Genomic DNA, 16230 nt, shown 5'->3' with positions numbered 1-16230 from the left:
TTTGTAAATTACCCTGTCTACAGTACTTTGTTATAATGCATGAACGGACTAAGACAATATTTTTTATTAAAATGGATGTTGCGTGAGAGAAGAATGCTGAAAACGTGTGGACTGAGGATGGGCTGGGGGAAGGTAAACGGAGTGGACGGGAGGGGGCTGGGGCTGTGCAGACCGTGGCCCGGCCCCTGCAGAGGGCATCTTTGGCGCTGGCCCAAGGCCGGTGCAGAGCAGGCATTTGATAAGTGAGTGAGCAGGATGCAGACAGAACTGAGTGAGGACTTGGGCAGGCAAAGGTGGAACTGACGAAGCTGGGGTGGGTAGGATTGGGGAAACATCCTCTCCCTTTTCCGCCTGTTTTAGAAGGTGCAGAGAAAAGTATGGGCACTCTGCTTTGTTTTTGTTTTTTAAATTGTGGTAAAATATGAAATGTACCATCTTAACCACTTTTAAGTATACAGCTCAGTGGTATTAAGTATATTGTTGTGGAACCATCACCACCGTCTAGCTCTAGAAATTTGTCATCTTCCCAACCGAAACTCTGTCCCTGTTAGCAACAGCTCCCCATCCACCCCCGTACCCCAGCCCTGGCAACCACCCTTCTCCTCTGTGGGTCTGACTGCTGGAGGGACCTCATGCAAGTGGAATCATACGGTATTTGTCCGTTTGTATCTGGTTTATTTCACTGAGTATAATGGCTTTATGGTTGTAGTGTGTCAGAATTTCCTTTTTTTTTTTTTTTTTTAACTAGACAGGGTCTCACTCTGTCACCCAGGCTGGAGTGCAATAGAATTTCCTTACCTTTTAAGGCTGAATAATATTCCATTGTAAGCACTCTGATTTTTTTTTTTTAAGAGATGGGGGTCTCGCTCTTGCTCAGGCTGGTCTTGAACTTGTGACCTCAAGTGATACTCCCGCCTCGGCCTCCCAGAGTGCTGAGATTACAGGCGTGAGCCACCGAGCAGGGCACTCTCTGGGTTTTGATACCAACTTTTACACAGCACCTCAGACTGGGCCAACACCAAGCTGCATTTTATGTACAGTGCCACCCGGTGGTGGATGGGGGCGTTCTTTGCCCTAATGTACCTTCCCTGTGGAGCAATGTCCCTCTGGTTTGTTTTTCTGTGCACACAAATTCTGTGAGCATCAGCGTGTTTGTGCGTCTTTCCCATTTAAAACACAACTGATATATATGTCGAGAAAAATAGAAAATATAGAGAAAAGGTTAAAATAATTTGAAATCTCACTGCTTAGAGATAGCCATTATATACATATTTGCAGCTATTTTCCTATACATAAATATACATATCTATATAACTTTAATATCATTTTTATCATTTAATAATATAAAGTGAACATCTTTAGTAGCAACAAATACACATCTGTGATAGCTCATCATATGTAATGATTGCTTTGTTTTCCATTGTGTGAGTGGACTATATCTTGCAGTCTGTAAATATAGGTTTTACAGTCCGCTATTTTTTAATACATTATTTTATTATTTTTCCTTCCAAAACCAATATACAACAGGATACAGTCTGCTATTTTTGAAACACTTGTGTGGTTCCTGTCTTCCCTCTTATGGAGAGTGTTAGGTAGGATTGTTACAAGGGGTAAATGAAGAAACACATCTAAAGTGTTTGGAAGAGCGCCTGCCACATCCTCAGTGCTCAATGTTACTGTCATTTCTATTATTTTCATTGTCTATTTCCTCAGAGTCAGTACTTGGAAGTGGAATTGCTAATCAGATTGTGCACATTTTGGGGGGTTTTGATATATTTCACCTAATTTTCATGCAGAAAAACTCTACTTCCCGGAAGTGAATGAGAAGGCCTATTTCTTCAGCCTTGCCAAGGATGTACTGCCTTTATTTTTATACAAGAACAACTGATAGGTAAACAATGAACCTTGTTTGAATGTGCAGTTTTTTGATACCTAGAGAGATTCTGGTCTTTTTGTGTGTGTCATAGAATTGGCCTTTAATATTTATTCTATTTATATTTATTCATTTATATTCATTCTATATTTGTACTTATTTATAGCCAGTCCCATTTTTCACTGAGGTGTTCATCTTTTTCTTTCTGACTTGTAAGCTATTTTTGTATAAACCATGTTGTAGTTTTTCTCCCAATTTATTGCCTTTTAGCTTTTTTTCATGGTGTTTGGCAAACGCAAGTTTTAATTGTTACGTTTATCTCTATGAGTCCTGCCTTCCTGTTCACAGATAAGGGTGGTGATGACCAGGACCGGACACCTGCCCCAGGCTGGGCCAATCACATTCTCTACTGAAAATGTGAAATTGTAATCAAAAGGCAACCAACCAGTTAGTTGCAACAAAAAGTTAACAACTAAAGCAAATGATTCATGTCTTTCTATGTAATTAAAAATTTTAAAGACTGTAAATTTAGGGGCACATAAAACCTAGAAAGTATGCAGTGCCTGTTCTTGCATTAGACTAAAAAGCAGCAAAAGTCCAAAATTGGTAAATAGTCATTGCCTCCCCCATTCCTACCTCAGCTCCACTCCCAGACCCCTCCTCCCATACCTTCCCACGGTTTTGTCATTAAAGGGTTCAGGTTTGGCGTAACAGGGACTACCCTTCAGGTCACAGGCCTCAGTTCTGATTAATTGGTAATTGTGCTATTCCAGTTTTTCAACATCTTGAGTATCACCCCTGCCTGATTCCAAATAGTGCCAGAAAGTCTTGCTTTACTGTCCTCTGTTGTGGAATGATGCATGCCAGGAGCTCGGGTTAGGGCACTAATTAGATCTGAGATTCAATGTTACCATACACAGTCACTGAACCACTTAGCGGTGGGGTTAGTAGTAACCCCAGGGCAAAGAGAGGCTAGTGGCTTCATTTAGGCTGTGACCAGTCTCTTTCACTTCTTTCCTCTCTTCCCCAGCCCTACACTGCACTGCTTCAGACCTGGTTCAGACTCTTTTCCCATCTCACTGCTCCTGGCTCTAGACTCTTTTCAATCCATTTTCCACATGGCTCCCAGTCTCACTATCCAGAGTGCCTCACTGATGAGCCTAGATGGTGCCAGGATGGAAGAAAGGCACTAGGGAAGACTGGACCTCGTTGTCCAGTACACCTGGGCTCACATTCGTGCCTTGCTGCCGCACTAGCTATGTGGCCTCAGACCAGTTATGTAATTCCAAAATGAGGGTTTCCTCTTACTTAAAATAGGGATATGATCGTCCCTTCAGGCCCTGGTCTCCCATAATCTGCATGAAGTTTACTGGCTACTTATCTTCTCTGCTAGTCCAAAAGCAGGAATTCTGTTATATTAATCTTTCCGTCAGTGTCTCACCTCGTTCTTGATAAACAGCAGGTCCTTAGTAAATAAATTCCTCTAGAGTGAAGTCCCAAATACCAAAATAAGTGTCAAATATCAAAATGTTGAAACTGCAATCGATCCAGATGTTTTCACATCAGTGGATTATATGCTAAATTGATTTCCTGCTTAGATGAAAGTCAGTAGCCCTGGGACTTTTTACACAATCCCAACAATTTCTGTAAAACTCTCAATGACTTTTATAATCTATAACTAGTTACTGTGGCCAAGAATCTCAGCACTTTTGCCCCTTAACTTGGAAGCTGGCAAATGAGTTACCGGGGTGACCCCTCCCAACAGAGCACATGATCAGCCACAGCTGTGCATGTTTTTTAGTATGACTGCACCAGGATAGGGCTCCAAGCCACTGGGTGGAGCAGTGTGCTCCGGGGAGAAAGCTTATGACATTTCCCCTATGATTTCAGGGGAAAAAAAAACCTTATGAGTTGTTTCTGTTCAATGTCAATAGGAAATGTCATAGCATAGGGTGTTTACATAGAGATGCATGCATTAATGTGTAGACTATCAACTACTACGGGGGGGGGGGGGGGGGAGACAATTTAAACTGCGTTCCTCCTAAGAATGAAGGAAGGCAGACATTGCTGGCTAGTTGCTTACTCAACCTCCACTTTTTTTTTTCCCCTTGATAACAGAATCCCAATTTTACTTGAGGTGACAATGTACACAGCTAGGAGACAAGTTCTCAGCCTCCCTTGGAGGGCCAGGCTTCAGCCAATGAGATGTAAACAGAAGTGTGTGCAATGTTCAAGTAGGCTGCTTAAAAGTTGACTCCATTTGGAAGGTGTGCTCTGTTTGGCCGGCCTGCTTTCCTCTGGTGGAATGTCATCTCAATGGCTGGAGCTCCAGTAGCCATCCTGGAACTTACGGTGACCCTGAGGATGGAAGCCACAGGCCAGTACAAGGGAGCAGGATAAGAAAGAGGCTGGGTACCAGATGGCTGAGGAGCCACCATGTCTGCTCATGTAATTAACAACGAGACGACATCGCTGCCCAGCCATTCCCAACTCGTGGAATCTTAAAACCAGCGCGATTCATCCTCGTGAAGGATCATTAGAGCCTCCAGTGTTGGTTGGAATCAAACACTGAAGCTATTTTTAAAAAATGAACGACAGTGACTTAAAAATTTCGGAGTTTTGGCGACGACGGCGATACTGAAAGTTGGTTGAAGTGAATCCCGAGCCCGACCCGTCTCGGACTTTCGGACACGTCGCCGTCCGGGCCACGCGCGGGCTTCCGCCGTCCGCAGAGGCAGCCGCGGGGCGCGGGGCCGAGGCCGCGCCACTCCCCGCTTCGGGGCAGTTCGCAGGCGAGAAGCAGGTCTCGCGGGAGCTGCTGGCGGTCCCTGCAGGGCCCGGGGGTGCTCGGGACCCGGCCTGTACGTTCCGGAGACGGAAACTGGGACGGACCCAGCCCGGGCGGACCGCGGGGCGGGGCTTCCAGAGGAGGGGCGGGGCTTCCAGAGGAGGGGCGGGGCCACGGAAGTCAGCGCCCGCGGGGCGGGCCCGGGGCGCGTGCGCGGCGGGGCCGGCGTGGCGGGGACCCGGCGAAGATGGCGGCCTCCGTCTGGGCGCGCGCGGCCCTGCTGCTGCTCTGCGCCTCCGACCTGCTGCTGCTGCCGCCGCGCGGGGCCTGCGCGGCCGAGGGCCCGGCCGGGACGCCTGGCGAGGCTGTCCCCCCGCCCCGGAAGAAGAAGAAGGACATTCGCGACTACAATGACGCGGACATGGCGCGGCTTCTGGAACAGTGGGAGGTCGGTGCGCGCCCCAGCTCTGCTCTGTCCCCAACCCTGCTCCCGCTGACCTGCCCGTCCCGTCTCAGGCCCTCTGACCCCTAACCTCGCTGCTCCGCCAAGTCCTTACTTACTGAATCCCTCACGCCCCGCCGACCCTCCGTGTCCCCGCTGACCCCTCACGTCCCCCCCGATCCTCCGAGTCCCCTCTGACCCCTCACGACCCGCCGACCCTCTCCCCAGCCCTCTCGTCCCAGTGTCCTCTTCCACCTGCCACCGCCCCGCGGGCCACTCCTGTCACGGGCAGCACCTCCGCCCCGCTGTCCCCCAGGGCCCAGGTGGCCTCTGCGTCAACCCGGGGGTCGCTGAGCCCTCGGGCGGAGGAGACCTTCCCTGCTCCCCTGAGGAGCGTTTCCTCCTCTCCCCTTTGTCTTGGTGGGTGGCCGGGTGAGCGGGTTGCAGGACGGGTCTTCCCAGAGGTTATCTCAGCTTTGCTGGTTCTCTTGTCTTCTAAGTCAGTAGGATTTCAGACTTCCCAATTTGGTGTATATCCCTGCTGGGAATTTTGTAGTTTTGTGGATGGATTTATTTTATTGGGGGGGGGGGAGGATAAGTGGCTAAGGCTAGTGGCTAAGATAGAACTTACACTTCTGGTTTGTGACTTGGATGCTGTAGTGTGTGCAATTTCAGGGACTGTGTAATCAGCTTTTAAGGGAAAGTTCACAAGACCAAAACCACGTTGCTGCCCTTTTCCCTTCCCAAGGTGGTTATACTGTCCTGGCTGATTTGAACAGTGGTGTCACCTTGGGCAGGTCCTTTCTCCTTTCTGGGCTTGTTTCCTTATCTGCAAAATGAGGAGGTTTTACTGGATGAGACCTAAGATTTCTTACAACACTGATGTTTTGTTATTTTGTAATTATCTCTCTGTGTGTTGTGGGGAGGGGCTAAAGACCTCAAGGCATGAGTTTAAAATACCCCCTGATGCATTTGACTAGAAGAAAGCAGGCTTGTGTTTTCATGTGTTTTATCAGCAGCTGATGGAAAGATTGGGGAAGATTTGCCGTGAAGAGGGAACTTGCCCATTCGTCCTCCATCTCCCTTGCAATCTCCCTGTCTGTTTTTGGTCTGCCAGAGTGAGAACATCATCTTATGAGAAGTCCTACCCTGTAAATACTTAGACCCTGAGCCAGGTGAAGAGGGTGTTGCAGAGATGAACAAGAACTCCATTAGGAACAGTAGATAATTAAAATAACCCTAATACGTAGCTGGGCGTGGTGGTATGCACGCACCTGTAGTCCCAGCTCCTCGGGAGGCTGAGGTAGGGGGATCGCTTGAGCCCAGGAGTTCGAGGTTGCAGTGAGCTGTGATGACACCACTGCACTCTACCCAGGACAATGGATTGAGACTTTGTCTCAAAAACAAAAACCATAATACAAAGTAGAAATTGCTGAGTGCTGTGGAAATCTCAAGGGCTTCAGAAGGGAAATGGCACTTCAGACAGGCCGAGGAAAATGTGGGAGAAAGGCACCTCTCACACGTGAGCTGAGGATGAGGCCTGGGAACGGGGCCGAAGAGCACGGAGGTTAACAGCCCAGGTGCTGGAATTGCAGTGCCTGGGTTCAAACCACTTAAACTTGTGGATTTGGACTAGCAAAGAACTCTGTGCCTTAGTTTCTTCATCTGTGAAACAGAGGTGTTAGTAGTACCCACCTCAAAGTAGTTACAAGGATTAACTGAGAACGTGGAAAGAACCTAGGTCAGTACAACTCAGTAGTCATTAGCTATGCTGAATAATTTGGGTCAGCTGGAACAGACTGTCTGAAGCAAAGTAGTGAGAAGTGAGGGTGGAAAGGTTGGTGGGAACCAGGCCTTAAATGCTACGGGGTCCATACTTTATTTAGGACATATGTTGGCCTCATGAGTATGAAAATTGTGTTGCCCAAATATTCCATACTGGAATGTTTATAACCTTGTTTCAAAACATGCCCACTTGTTTGAGTGCCATACCACGGGAAGACCTGTTTTTTATGGCTGAAATCGTAGCACAGAAGGGATTTTTTGCTCTTCCTGTTTTCATTTGGCAGCTGTTAAGCATCCCTGGGTTACTGCATTACCTTCATGGCAGAGAATCTGAAGGCCTAGAAAATACGTTATCTCATTTAATCCCTTTACCCCATCTACGAGGGAGGCACTTATCCCTGTTTTCTAAATGACATTAAGGCACAGAGAGGGTAAATAACTTGCTCCAGGCCACACAGCAAGCCAGCTGAGTTTCACAATTCCATCACTTGACTTTAGAGTCAGTTCTTTGAATCGTTTTACTGCAGTGCCCTGCTCATTGGTGAACAGAAGCACAAATGAAAGATGAGGAAGACCTGGTTTAAGCTAGAAGCTGCAGGATTGGAGTGGAAGGGAGAAATGTGAGAGATCTTATGCTCTTAGCAGGACTTGGTAGTTGTTTGAGTGTGTGAACAGGAGGGTTACGGCATATGTAGTGAAGGGCAGAGTTTGGACCCAGCCAGTTGTTGGACACTCCGTTCACATCCCGGCTTGCAGGGTGCCGTGCAGACTAAATGAGCTGATCCTGTGGACAGTGCACCCATGTGAGCACCCCTCCCCCGTGGCAGTGAGTTCCTGTGGGAGAGCGTCTCCATCTCTGTGGGTGCTTTTTTGTAGCGAGCACTTCTTCCTCCCCCAGGGGCAATCCCTAAATCCATACCCCAATCCTTCCCGCCTGAGAATCAGAGCTTCCATGGCAGGCTGTACCTCGCATGTGTGGAAAGAAGTTAGGAACTTTCTCGTTGTGTTAGAACTAATGCTGAGTCCGAGCTGGCGCAGAAAAACAACCAGAGGTGGTTATTTCATTTTACGTTATGCTAACCAGGTGTGATGGGAAGGGGCAGGTGGGGGAATTTGGAGCCAGCAATGTGGGTTTGCACTTCATTGTTATCTTTTCTAGCATGTGAGTAAATTGAGTAAATTATCGTGTTTACCCTCTCTGAGCCTCATCTTCCTCGTATATTAATTGAAGACCAAGTAGGATTGTTCTGAAGGATGGAGATAATGTCTGAAAAGTGTCTTTGAGGTAGTGGCTACTCAGTAGGTGGTAGTTAGCATCAAGGACCACAGGAGGAAGAAAAGGATTTGCAGAAAGGGGGGCTCAGCTTTGTAGCTGTTGACCTTGGCAGACAGCTCTGGGGAAGTTAAGCCAGTTGAAAATGCAAGACTGGCCCGGAGTTAAGGCTGGGGCTGGGGCTGGGTCAGGGCAGGGCCTGGCTTGGTGGCCCAGGTCCCAGCCCTGCCTGGGGGTAAGAATTGGATTGTTTTCAGCACAGAGAAAGTGATAAGAACAGATTAGATTACTCAGCAATGCAATGGCACCAAGAGTAGAACCCAATAGTTACCTACATCTAGGGCACTATTTTTTTCATATTTTAATTAACACATAATAATTGTATATATTTATGGGGTACAGAGTGGTATTTTGATACATAAGTATACACAAGGTATAATGATCAATTTAGAATAATTAGCATATCTGTCACCTCAAACATTTATCATTTCTTTGTGTTGAGAACATTCAAAATTCTGTTGTAGCTGTTTGAAAATATATGATAAATTATTAACTGTAGTGACCCTACAGACCACTAGGACTTATCCCTCCTACCTAGCTGTAATTTTGTGTCTGTTAACCGTCCTCTCCTGTCCCTCTCTCCTCCCCTTCCCAGCCCCCAGTAACCACAGCTCTATTCTCTACTTCTGTGAGCACAACTTTTTTAGGTCCCACATATGGGTGAGAATATGTGGCATTTGTCTTTCTGTGCCTGGCCTATTTCACTTAACATAACATGCTGCAGGCTCATTCGGGTGCTGTTTTCCAATTGTTTTTTTCTATAACTGAAACACACACGAAGACCTATAAGATGGAAATTAAAGTTTCTTGGAACAGTTTTTACCCATACTGTATGCACTAGACTTATGATCATTTAATTATATTTTCATTAAAAAAGAAATGCTGCCTGTGACCTGCTGAGTTAATTTCATGATCATTAGTGAAATCAGTTTGAAAAACAAAGGACATTGAACCAAAGAGAAGTCTTGGAGTGTTTTGACGAGACCATAGCAGATGTTACGGAGAAGCAGGACGGGATGAAAACAGAAACCGCCTGTGAATTTGGCAACTAGGAGCTCCTGGGTGGCTCTGAGAGTGTAATTTCCGTGGGGTGACGGAGGCCAGACTGCAGGGGCCTAATGAGCGAGCAGAGTGACAGCAGCGTGTCCAGCACTGAGCCCTGCTGGCCTTTAAGTCATTCAGTCCCCAGTCTCAGGAGAGGGGCACCATCACCCCACCTTCCCACGGTAGGCAAGGAAGGCTGTTTTCAGGGGTGCTGAGGGACGTACCCAGGGCCACACAGTGGCGGAGCCGGGGGCTGAACCCCAGTCCCTCTGACAGCACAGGCCGCCTACCTGTCTGCGAGTCCCGGCCAGCGGCTCTTTCAAAGCAAAATGAGGGAGAAACAGGTCGGTTGAGAGGGGGCAGGGTTGAGAAAGTTGCTGTGTGACCTGTGATCGCACTCCAGGAGCCTCCAAGATCCTCGCTCTGGATGAGCAGACAGGCCTCCAGGAGTGTGGGCCTTCTCCAGGGTCACACAGCTGGTGTGTGGCCTGGCGCCGGTCCCCGGGCTCACATCGGTGAGGCTCCTCTTCCAGGGCTGCTGTAGAATTCTCTGTTCTCGCTTCTTATTAAAAATATTTTCATATTGTACATTGTTACTGGTGTCCTAAGCCTTGGCCCGTCAGAGGTTTGTCAAGAGGACCAAGGAAGTGTGACGTGGGGGCTTTTTGTTCCATCTGAGGTTGGGTTTTTTGTTAACAGCTTTATTGAGGTAGAATTCACATGCCATGTGCAGTTCACACATTCGGAGTGTACATTTCAGTGGTTTTTAGTGTGTTCAGCGAGCTGTGCAGCCATCATCGCAATCAATTTTAGCATGTTTTTATCAAACCAAAAAGAAACCCTCCATCAGCCCTCCCCCTTTTTCTCCCAAACCCCCGGCAGCCCGAATGACTAACACATACTTTCTGTCTCAACAGATGTGTTTATTCCGGACATTTCCTATAAAGAGAATCGTAGAACGTGTGTCTTTCGTGTCTGGTGTCAAGCATGTGTTCAAGGCTCCTCCGTGTTGTGGCATCAGTACTTCATGTCTTTCTGTTGCTCAAGTTAGGCTTTGCTCCAAGGAACCTGGTTCCGTGATTCTTTGAAATATTTTTTATCTGTCCATCTGTATTCTCTTTATTGGCTGGTATTCTGCTGTTAGTAATTTATTCATTTGTTTATATTAGTATGGATTCCATGGCTCTTATTTTATTTGGGGGATTATAAGTCATTACTACTATTTATTTTGATGTTCAGATTATTCCAGATTCAGCCCAAGAGAGCTGCTTCAAGTTGGCTTCTCTGTCATTTTGACATATTACATGATTCCTTTTTTCTTTTTCTTTTCAAAGACAGGATCTTGCTCTGTCACCCAGGCTGAGTGCTGGTGTCAACATAGCTCATTGTAGCCTTGAACCCTGGGCTTAAGCGATCCTCCTGCCTCAGCCTCCAGAGTAGCTGGGACTTATGGCACATGCCACCACACCCAGCTAATTTTTTTAGTTTTTAAATTTTTTGAGGAAACTGGGTCTCTCTATGTTACCCAGGCTGGTCTTGAACTCCTGGCCTCAAGTGATCCTCCTGCCTCCCAAAGTGCTGGGATTACAAGGGTGAGCCACCATACCCAGCCTGCTCCACGATTCTTTGAGCACTTTCTCACTTTGTGATGCAAGAAGATATTCTGGGCTCATTGTCTATAGTCCTTGCTCTAATTAGCCTTTTTCCCCCAGAAACCCAGGTTCTTTTAAATGTTTTATCTCTCTACCTGTCTATTAATCTATTAAAAACCATGAGTTTTGTCCTGATGCCTACAATTTTGGCCTCATACTACAGGGTACATTCTTCCCCCTCTCATATTTGTAACTTTCTTCTCAAAAGCGAGGAACCTGGCTCTCATCCTCAAAATATTTACTCCTTGGCTCAAGCCTCGCTGTCACAGAAGATAGCGTCAGAATCACTAGCTCATACCACTGAAGAAAGCAGACCTGCTAACTGGAATGGGATGTTTTTGTACAGTGCTTGCTATTTAGGTGAATGGATACGTCTCAAATGCACTTTTTTTTGGTCCTCCTAGTGAATCATGGGAGCAGGCTTTAAGTGTACAGCACAGTGAGTTTTGACAAATGGATACATCTGTGTAATCCACGTCCCTGTCAAAATGTGCACTATTTCTAGCGCCCCAGAAAAGTTCTCGTGTCCTTTCTCAGCCAGCCCCTCCTCCTAGTCCCCCATAGGCAGCCACTGTTCCAGCTTCTGTCACCCTAGACTGGTTTTGCCTATTCTTAACTTTAAGTAAATGGAATTGTGTATCTGATTTCGTGGCTGACTTCTGTCACTCAGTATTTTTGAGACTTGTTGCGTGTATCAGTGTTTGTTCTGCGTTGCTGTGAAGTGTTACATTGTGTGACCTTACCACAGTGTGGCCATTTTTACAATCCGCCATATTGAGCAGACTCTTTGAGAGTGAAAAAGCTCTAGAAACCCATCCCGCTGTGTCCCCTGTGTTTGGGGACCTGGAGTGGGGGGTGGTAGCGCTGCCTGCAACTTAGGCTTTGCTTGAAAGTCAAGTAGAGGAGGAAAACCCTGAGTTTTCCTGTTTCCATTACAACTTAGGTCGTGTACCTGCACCTGCTACCGTATGCAGACGTTTTCGCCTGTGGCAGTTGAGAAACAAGTTTCTGATGACAAGTTTGATGCTTTCCCCCCACCCTGACAGAAAGACGATGACATAGAAGAAGGAGACCTTCCGGAGCACAAGAGACCCCCTGCACCTGTCGACTTCTCAAAGATAGACCCGGGCAAGCCTGAAAGCATACTGAAAATGACCAAAAAGGGGAAGACGCTCATGATGTTTGTCACTGTATCGGGAAGCCCCACCGAGAAGGAGACGGAGGAGGTCACGAGCCTCTGGCAGGGCAGTCTGTTCAACGCCAACTACGACGTCCAGAGGTAACGCTGCCACTCGGCTGTGGCCACGGCAGGCGTCCTCCCTGGCAGCGCCTGCCTGGGCCTGGGCCTTCCCTGCCGTAGCTGCTTTTAATTGGTTTATTTAACTTTTTCCCTTTAGAGAAGAGCATTCATTATTGGTCAAAGCCAGTAAGTTTGTTTTTATTATCTGATTTGCTCCTGAAGTTTTATTTATCTTTATATCTTTAGCTTTTATTTCATGAATAAAAGGTTGTCTAGCATAGCCTTGGAGGGACAAATTAGTGACAGTTTGCTTCCTTTAGAAGTTTCTGCTCAGTGGAGAATGCTTGTGTGTATAGCTGTGTTCACACGTAAAGTCTGGACCATACTCTCAACGGATAACTTGTTTAATGCCATCTGTCAGGGGCCCAGTTTTCACGGCTCAGTATGGTCCTGAGACACATGTTAAGGCCAGCAGAATGCTTTCATTAGCTTAACACAGTAACTGCCATGTGAGTTGTATTTAACTCACACCAGTTTTGAATCTGGGGCCTTGTGAAGCAAAATCTGGGCAAAACCCTGCAGGTGGCTCATGAAAATGTCATTTGTTAATGTTCTTATTGTTACAATTAATATTGATAATTTAATTCTAAAAACGTGGATTAAATGAATAGAAGTCAATAACAAATTTTTCATTAAAATAAAAAAGTTCCTTTTGTTTTCCAAGTTTTTGTTCTATTTTATAATAAAACACTGTGGCCCCAAGGAGAAATTTTTTCTTCTAGTGTGGCAGTCACTGTGTTAAATAGGCACTTAAAAAGAACAAATACAGGTCTTGGTGGTTTGGAAATACCACTCAGTGGAGTGGTGGGAATGTTATAAATGGGAGGGTGACAGTGTGGTGTGGTCCCTCAGGAACAGAGGAGTCGTGCCCACTGGCCACCTAGCGGTCCACCCAGACCCCAGTCTCTTCCTCTTTGCTCCTTGGCATCTGTCGAGTGTGGACGAGCCTGCTTGCTGTTAACCTCTGGGGTTAGGATTTTTCTGTGCAGTAGCCGAGTGTCTTCTTGAGCTCTTCAAGGGCCTCTTATCATGACCCCCCACTCCAAGGCAGTGGTTTTCCACCTTTATCAGCATGAGTCTTGCTGCATAAAACTTTAACTGGACACTTTAGAATATAAAACAGATACGAATGGAAGCCGCCTCCTCGCCTCCCCGGCAGTGGCCCCTGTGCTTTCTCTGCAGTTTCCTGAAGAGCTTTTCCCAATGTTCTCTTTTAACATGAGCGTCCATTTATACCACAGAGGAACAGCCAACATCTGTGCATGTTGATCTGAGCTGGGTGTTTAATAGTTCGGTGAGTTACTGTTTTCAAACATTTGGTATCAGTAGCTACTAGGCCTTGGAGAATGCAGCGTTTTGTTCTGTATTCATGTAGCATGTGAGATGAACTGTTCTTCCTGGTGAGCCACAGAATGGCTCTGACCTGTGAGCCCCTGCCTAGCGTGTGCTAACTGTGACCGCGTCTCTCTCCAGGTTCATCGTGGGATCAGACCGCGCCATCTTCATGCTGCGTGACGGGAGCTACGCCTGGGAGATCAAGGACTTTTTGGTCAGTCAAGACAGGTGTGCCGATGTCACTCTGGAGGGACAGGTGTACCCTGGCAAAGGAGGAGGAAGCAAAGAGAAAAATAAAACAAAGCAAGACAAGGACAAAAAGAAGAAGGAAGGAGATCCGAGACCCGGGGCTTCCAAGGAAGACAATCGAGCCGGGCGCAGGAGGGAGGACCTGTGAGGGGGCAGCGTGGCACTCTGCAGAGGGACACACGGAGCCCTTGCCGGGCTCGGGCGGGGTGGGCACAGGAACCACACACCGGATACATTCTAATTTCTTCTAGAAGTGGTCTGTCTCGTTGTCAGTACGAGAATTACTATTTAGAAGCCTTCAAAGAAGAAGACAGAGATTTTCTAATTAGTGGTGTGGACACTGACATTCATGTTTACTGTGGAAACACCTTACATGGACTTTTCCCATTGAAACTTGGCGAGTCACTGACTCTACCGAGGGTCCACGCCCTTCCTCCACGCTCCGAGCGGGGGGCCTGCCGTGTGCGTGCTTTTTACTTTCTGTTAACTAAAAGGATAGCAGATTCTAATCAGACAAGTTTTTAGAACTGTGCATTGAATGAGACTCTTGTGCCGCAAACATCATTTTCATTGCTGTGGAGGCAGGACGTGCTATGGTGGCCCTGCAGCGCGCTCTGGCACCCAGATACACATCCATATACATACATAAATGTGTAAACCCAGGAAGCCAGGGTGTGTGGGCCCAGAGTCTCTGCAGGCAGAGCAGAGCAGAAGCTAGTACCGCTTGGAAATCCTGAGCAGTTCACTTCGAACTTCTTTGACCTGAATCGCACTTGTCAGTTGAAGAGAACTTTGTGTGTGCCTGTCAGGTTTTATGTGGTCAGTAAAACCTGTTTTGTTTCCTTATTTGGGAAAGAGTAATGCTGGTGTCGAGGGTTCGTAGGTTCCAGAATCAGCTGTGTCCCTGCAGGGTGTGGCAGAAGATTTGATAACCTCATTTACTTCTAAGCATTTTTCTTTGATAAAGTGCCTAAATTTGTGGTGTTTTGTATGGTACTAACATGATGTGCTACTATTAATGTCTGATTTTGCTGTTCACGTGTTGTGGAGCCTACTGTGACTAAGGGAACATTTATATACAGGTGTCACTTTTAAGAACTAAAATTCTTTGGAAAAAACCCAATTGTGATTTTAAGAAATTACAAACAGCACATGCACAGGGTTGGAACATGTCAGTGTTAAAGAACGGTGCAAAGGGAGTGCAGCCCTCCCTGCTGCGGTGCCTCGTCCCACTGGAAGCTGCGTTAGCAGTTTGATCTCCCTGCCCGCCTCCCCCCAAAAAAGTACATTTCCCGGTTTACAGTGATGTGTGTTTTGGCTTCGTAGCATCTGCTCCCCGCACTATAGTAGCCGCTCACATTTCCTCCGACAAACCGCACCCCTGCACTCTCAGTGCCCTGGGTGGGACGTCTGCCTTTCAGTCCCCAGCCCCCAGGCCACGCCCACTTCAGGGACCAAGCCTGTGTGGCTAGGCCTCAGCAGACCTGGGCCCAGGGTGAGTTTGCTGGAGCCGAAGGGTGTATCTTGTTCCCATGTGTGGGGGAATGTGAGGCTGCAGCTCGGCCTGGAGAGGAGGAGAGCTGGGACGAGAGCTGCCGTTTGAGAGGAGCCGGCACAACCGCGAGAGGCGGGGCGCACCTGGTGGAGCCCTGGCTCAGGCTGGTCTCAAACTCCTGACCTCGAGTGATCCTCCTGCCCTGCTGGGTTGGTGGAATCGTATCTCCTTGGGGTGACCAGAGGCCTTCCCTGAGGACTGGGGGAGGGGAATAGAGGCCAGGAAACAGTGCTTGCCTGCGCCCTGTGGCTGGAAGTGCAGAGGGAGGGGCTGCGGGGGGGGGGCTGGAGAAGTGAGGGCTCTGTGGGGCGTGGCGGAAATCCGGGGTACCCTGGTGGACGTCAAGCTGCAGTGGGGTGGGTGTGACGACAGTCCCGTTTGCACGGGCTGCAAGGAGACGTGACCGGGAGGGGCACCGGTGGGTGTGGCGCGTGAGCCGGCGGAGTTCCAGTAGCCGAGGCCGTAACCGGTGGTGGCGCGGTCGATTAGCAGGTGGCCGTGAGGTTTGAACCGCTGTTGACCAGCATAGCCTCTGCGGATGGACACGCGGGTTTTTAGCTTTTTTGCTAGTATATTCAATGCTGCAGTGAACATTTTTGTACTAAATATTTTGGTCAGCTTTTGTTTATATCTGAAAGGTAAATTCCTAGCAGTGGAATTGTTAGAACAAACAGAATTTAACATAACATCGGTGTGTGTTGCCAGGTTGCTTTCCCACGTGGTTTTGCCATCTTACTCTTGCCAGCAGTACATCTCCTGTCCTTCCCAGCACTGGGCCTCACACCTGCCGATTTGATAGATCTAAAAACCCAGATCTTCCCCAGCGTGTGGCTCATTCCTGTAATCGTAGCACTTTGAGAGGCTGAGGCAGGAC

At 47.7% G+C, this 16230-nt stretch overlaps 1 protein-coding gene across 1 annotated transcript; it reads left to right on the top strand.

Annotated features, from left to right (window-relative positions):
- Positions 1-4898: 4898 nt before the first annotated feature.
- Positions 4899-15062, top strand: MESD (mesoderm development LRP chaperone). The gene is made up of 3 exons (XM_069465633.1): positions 4899-5109; positions 11964-12196; positions 13691-15062. The coding sequence occupies exons 1-3, from the start codon at positions 4909-4911 to the stop codon at positions 13947-13949; spliced, it is 693 nt and encodes a 230-aa protein (XP_069321734.1). The 5' UTR covers positions 4899-4908; the 3' UTR covers positions 13950-15062.
- Positions 15063-16230: the final 1168 nt, after the last annotated feature.

This window comes from Eulemur rufifrons, chromosome 3, assembly GCF_041146395.1.
Source record: "Eulemur rufifrons isolate Redbay chromosome 3, OSU_ERuf_1, whole genome shotgun sequence".
Classification (NCBI taxonomy): Eukaryota; Metazoa; Chordata; class Mammalia; order Primates; family Lemuridae; genus Eulemur; species Eulemur rufifrons.
The sequence above is the reverse complement of the archived record's forward strand: the minus strand, read 5'-3'. Positions and strand labels throughout refer to the sequence as shown.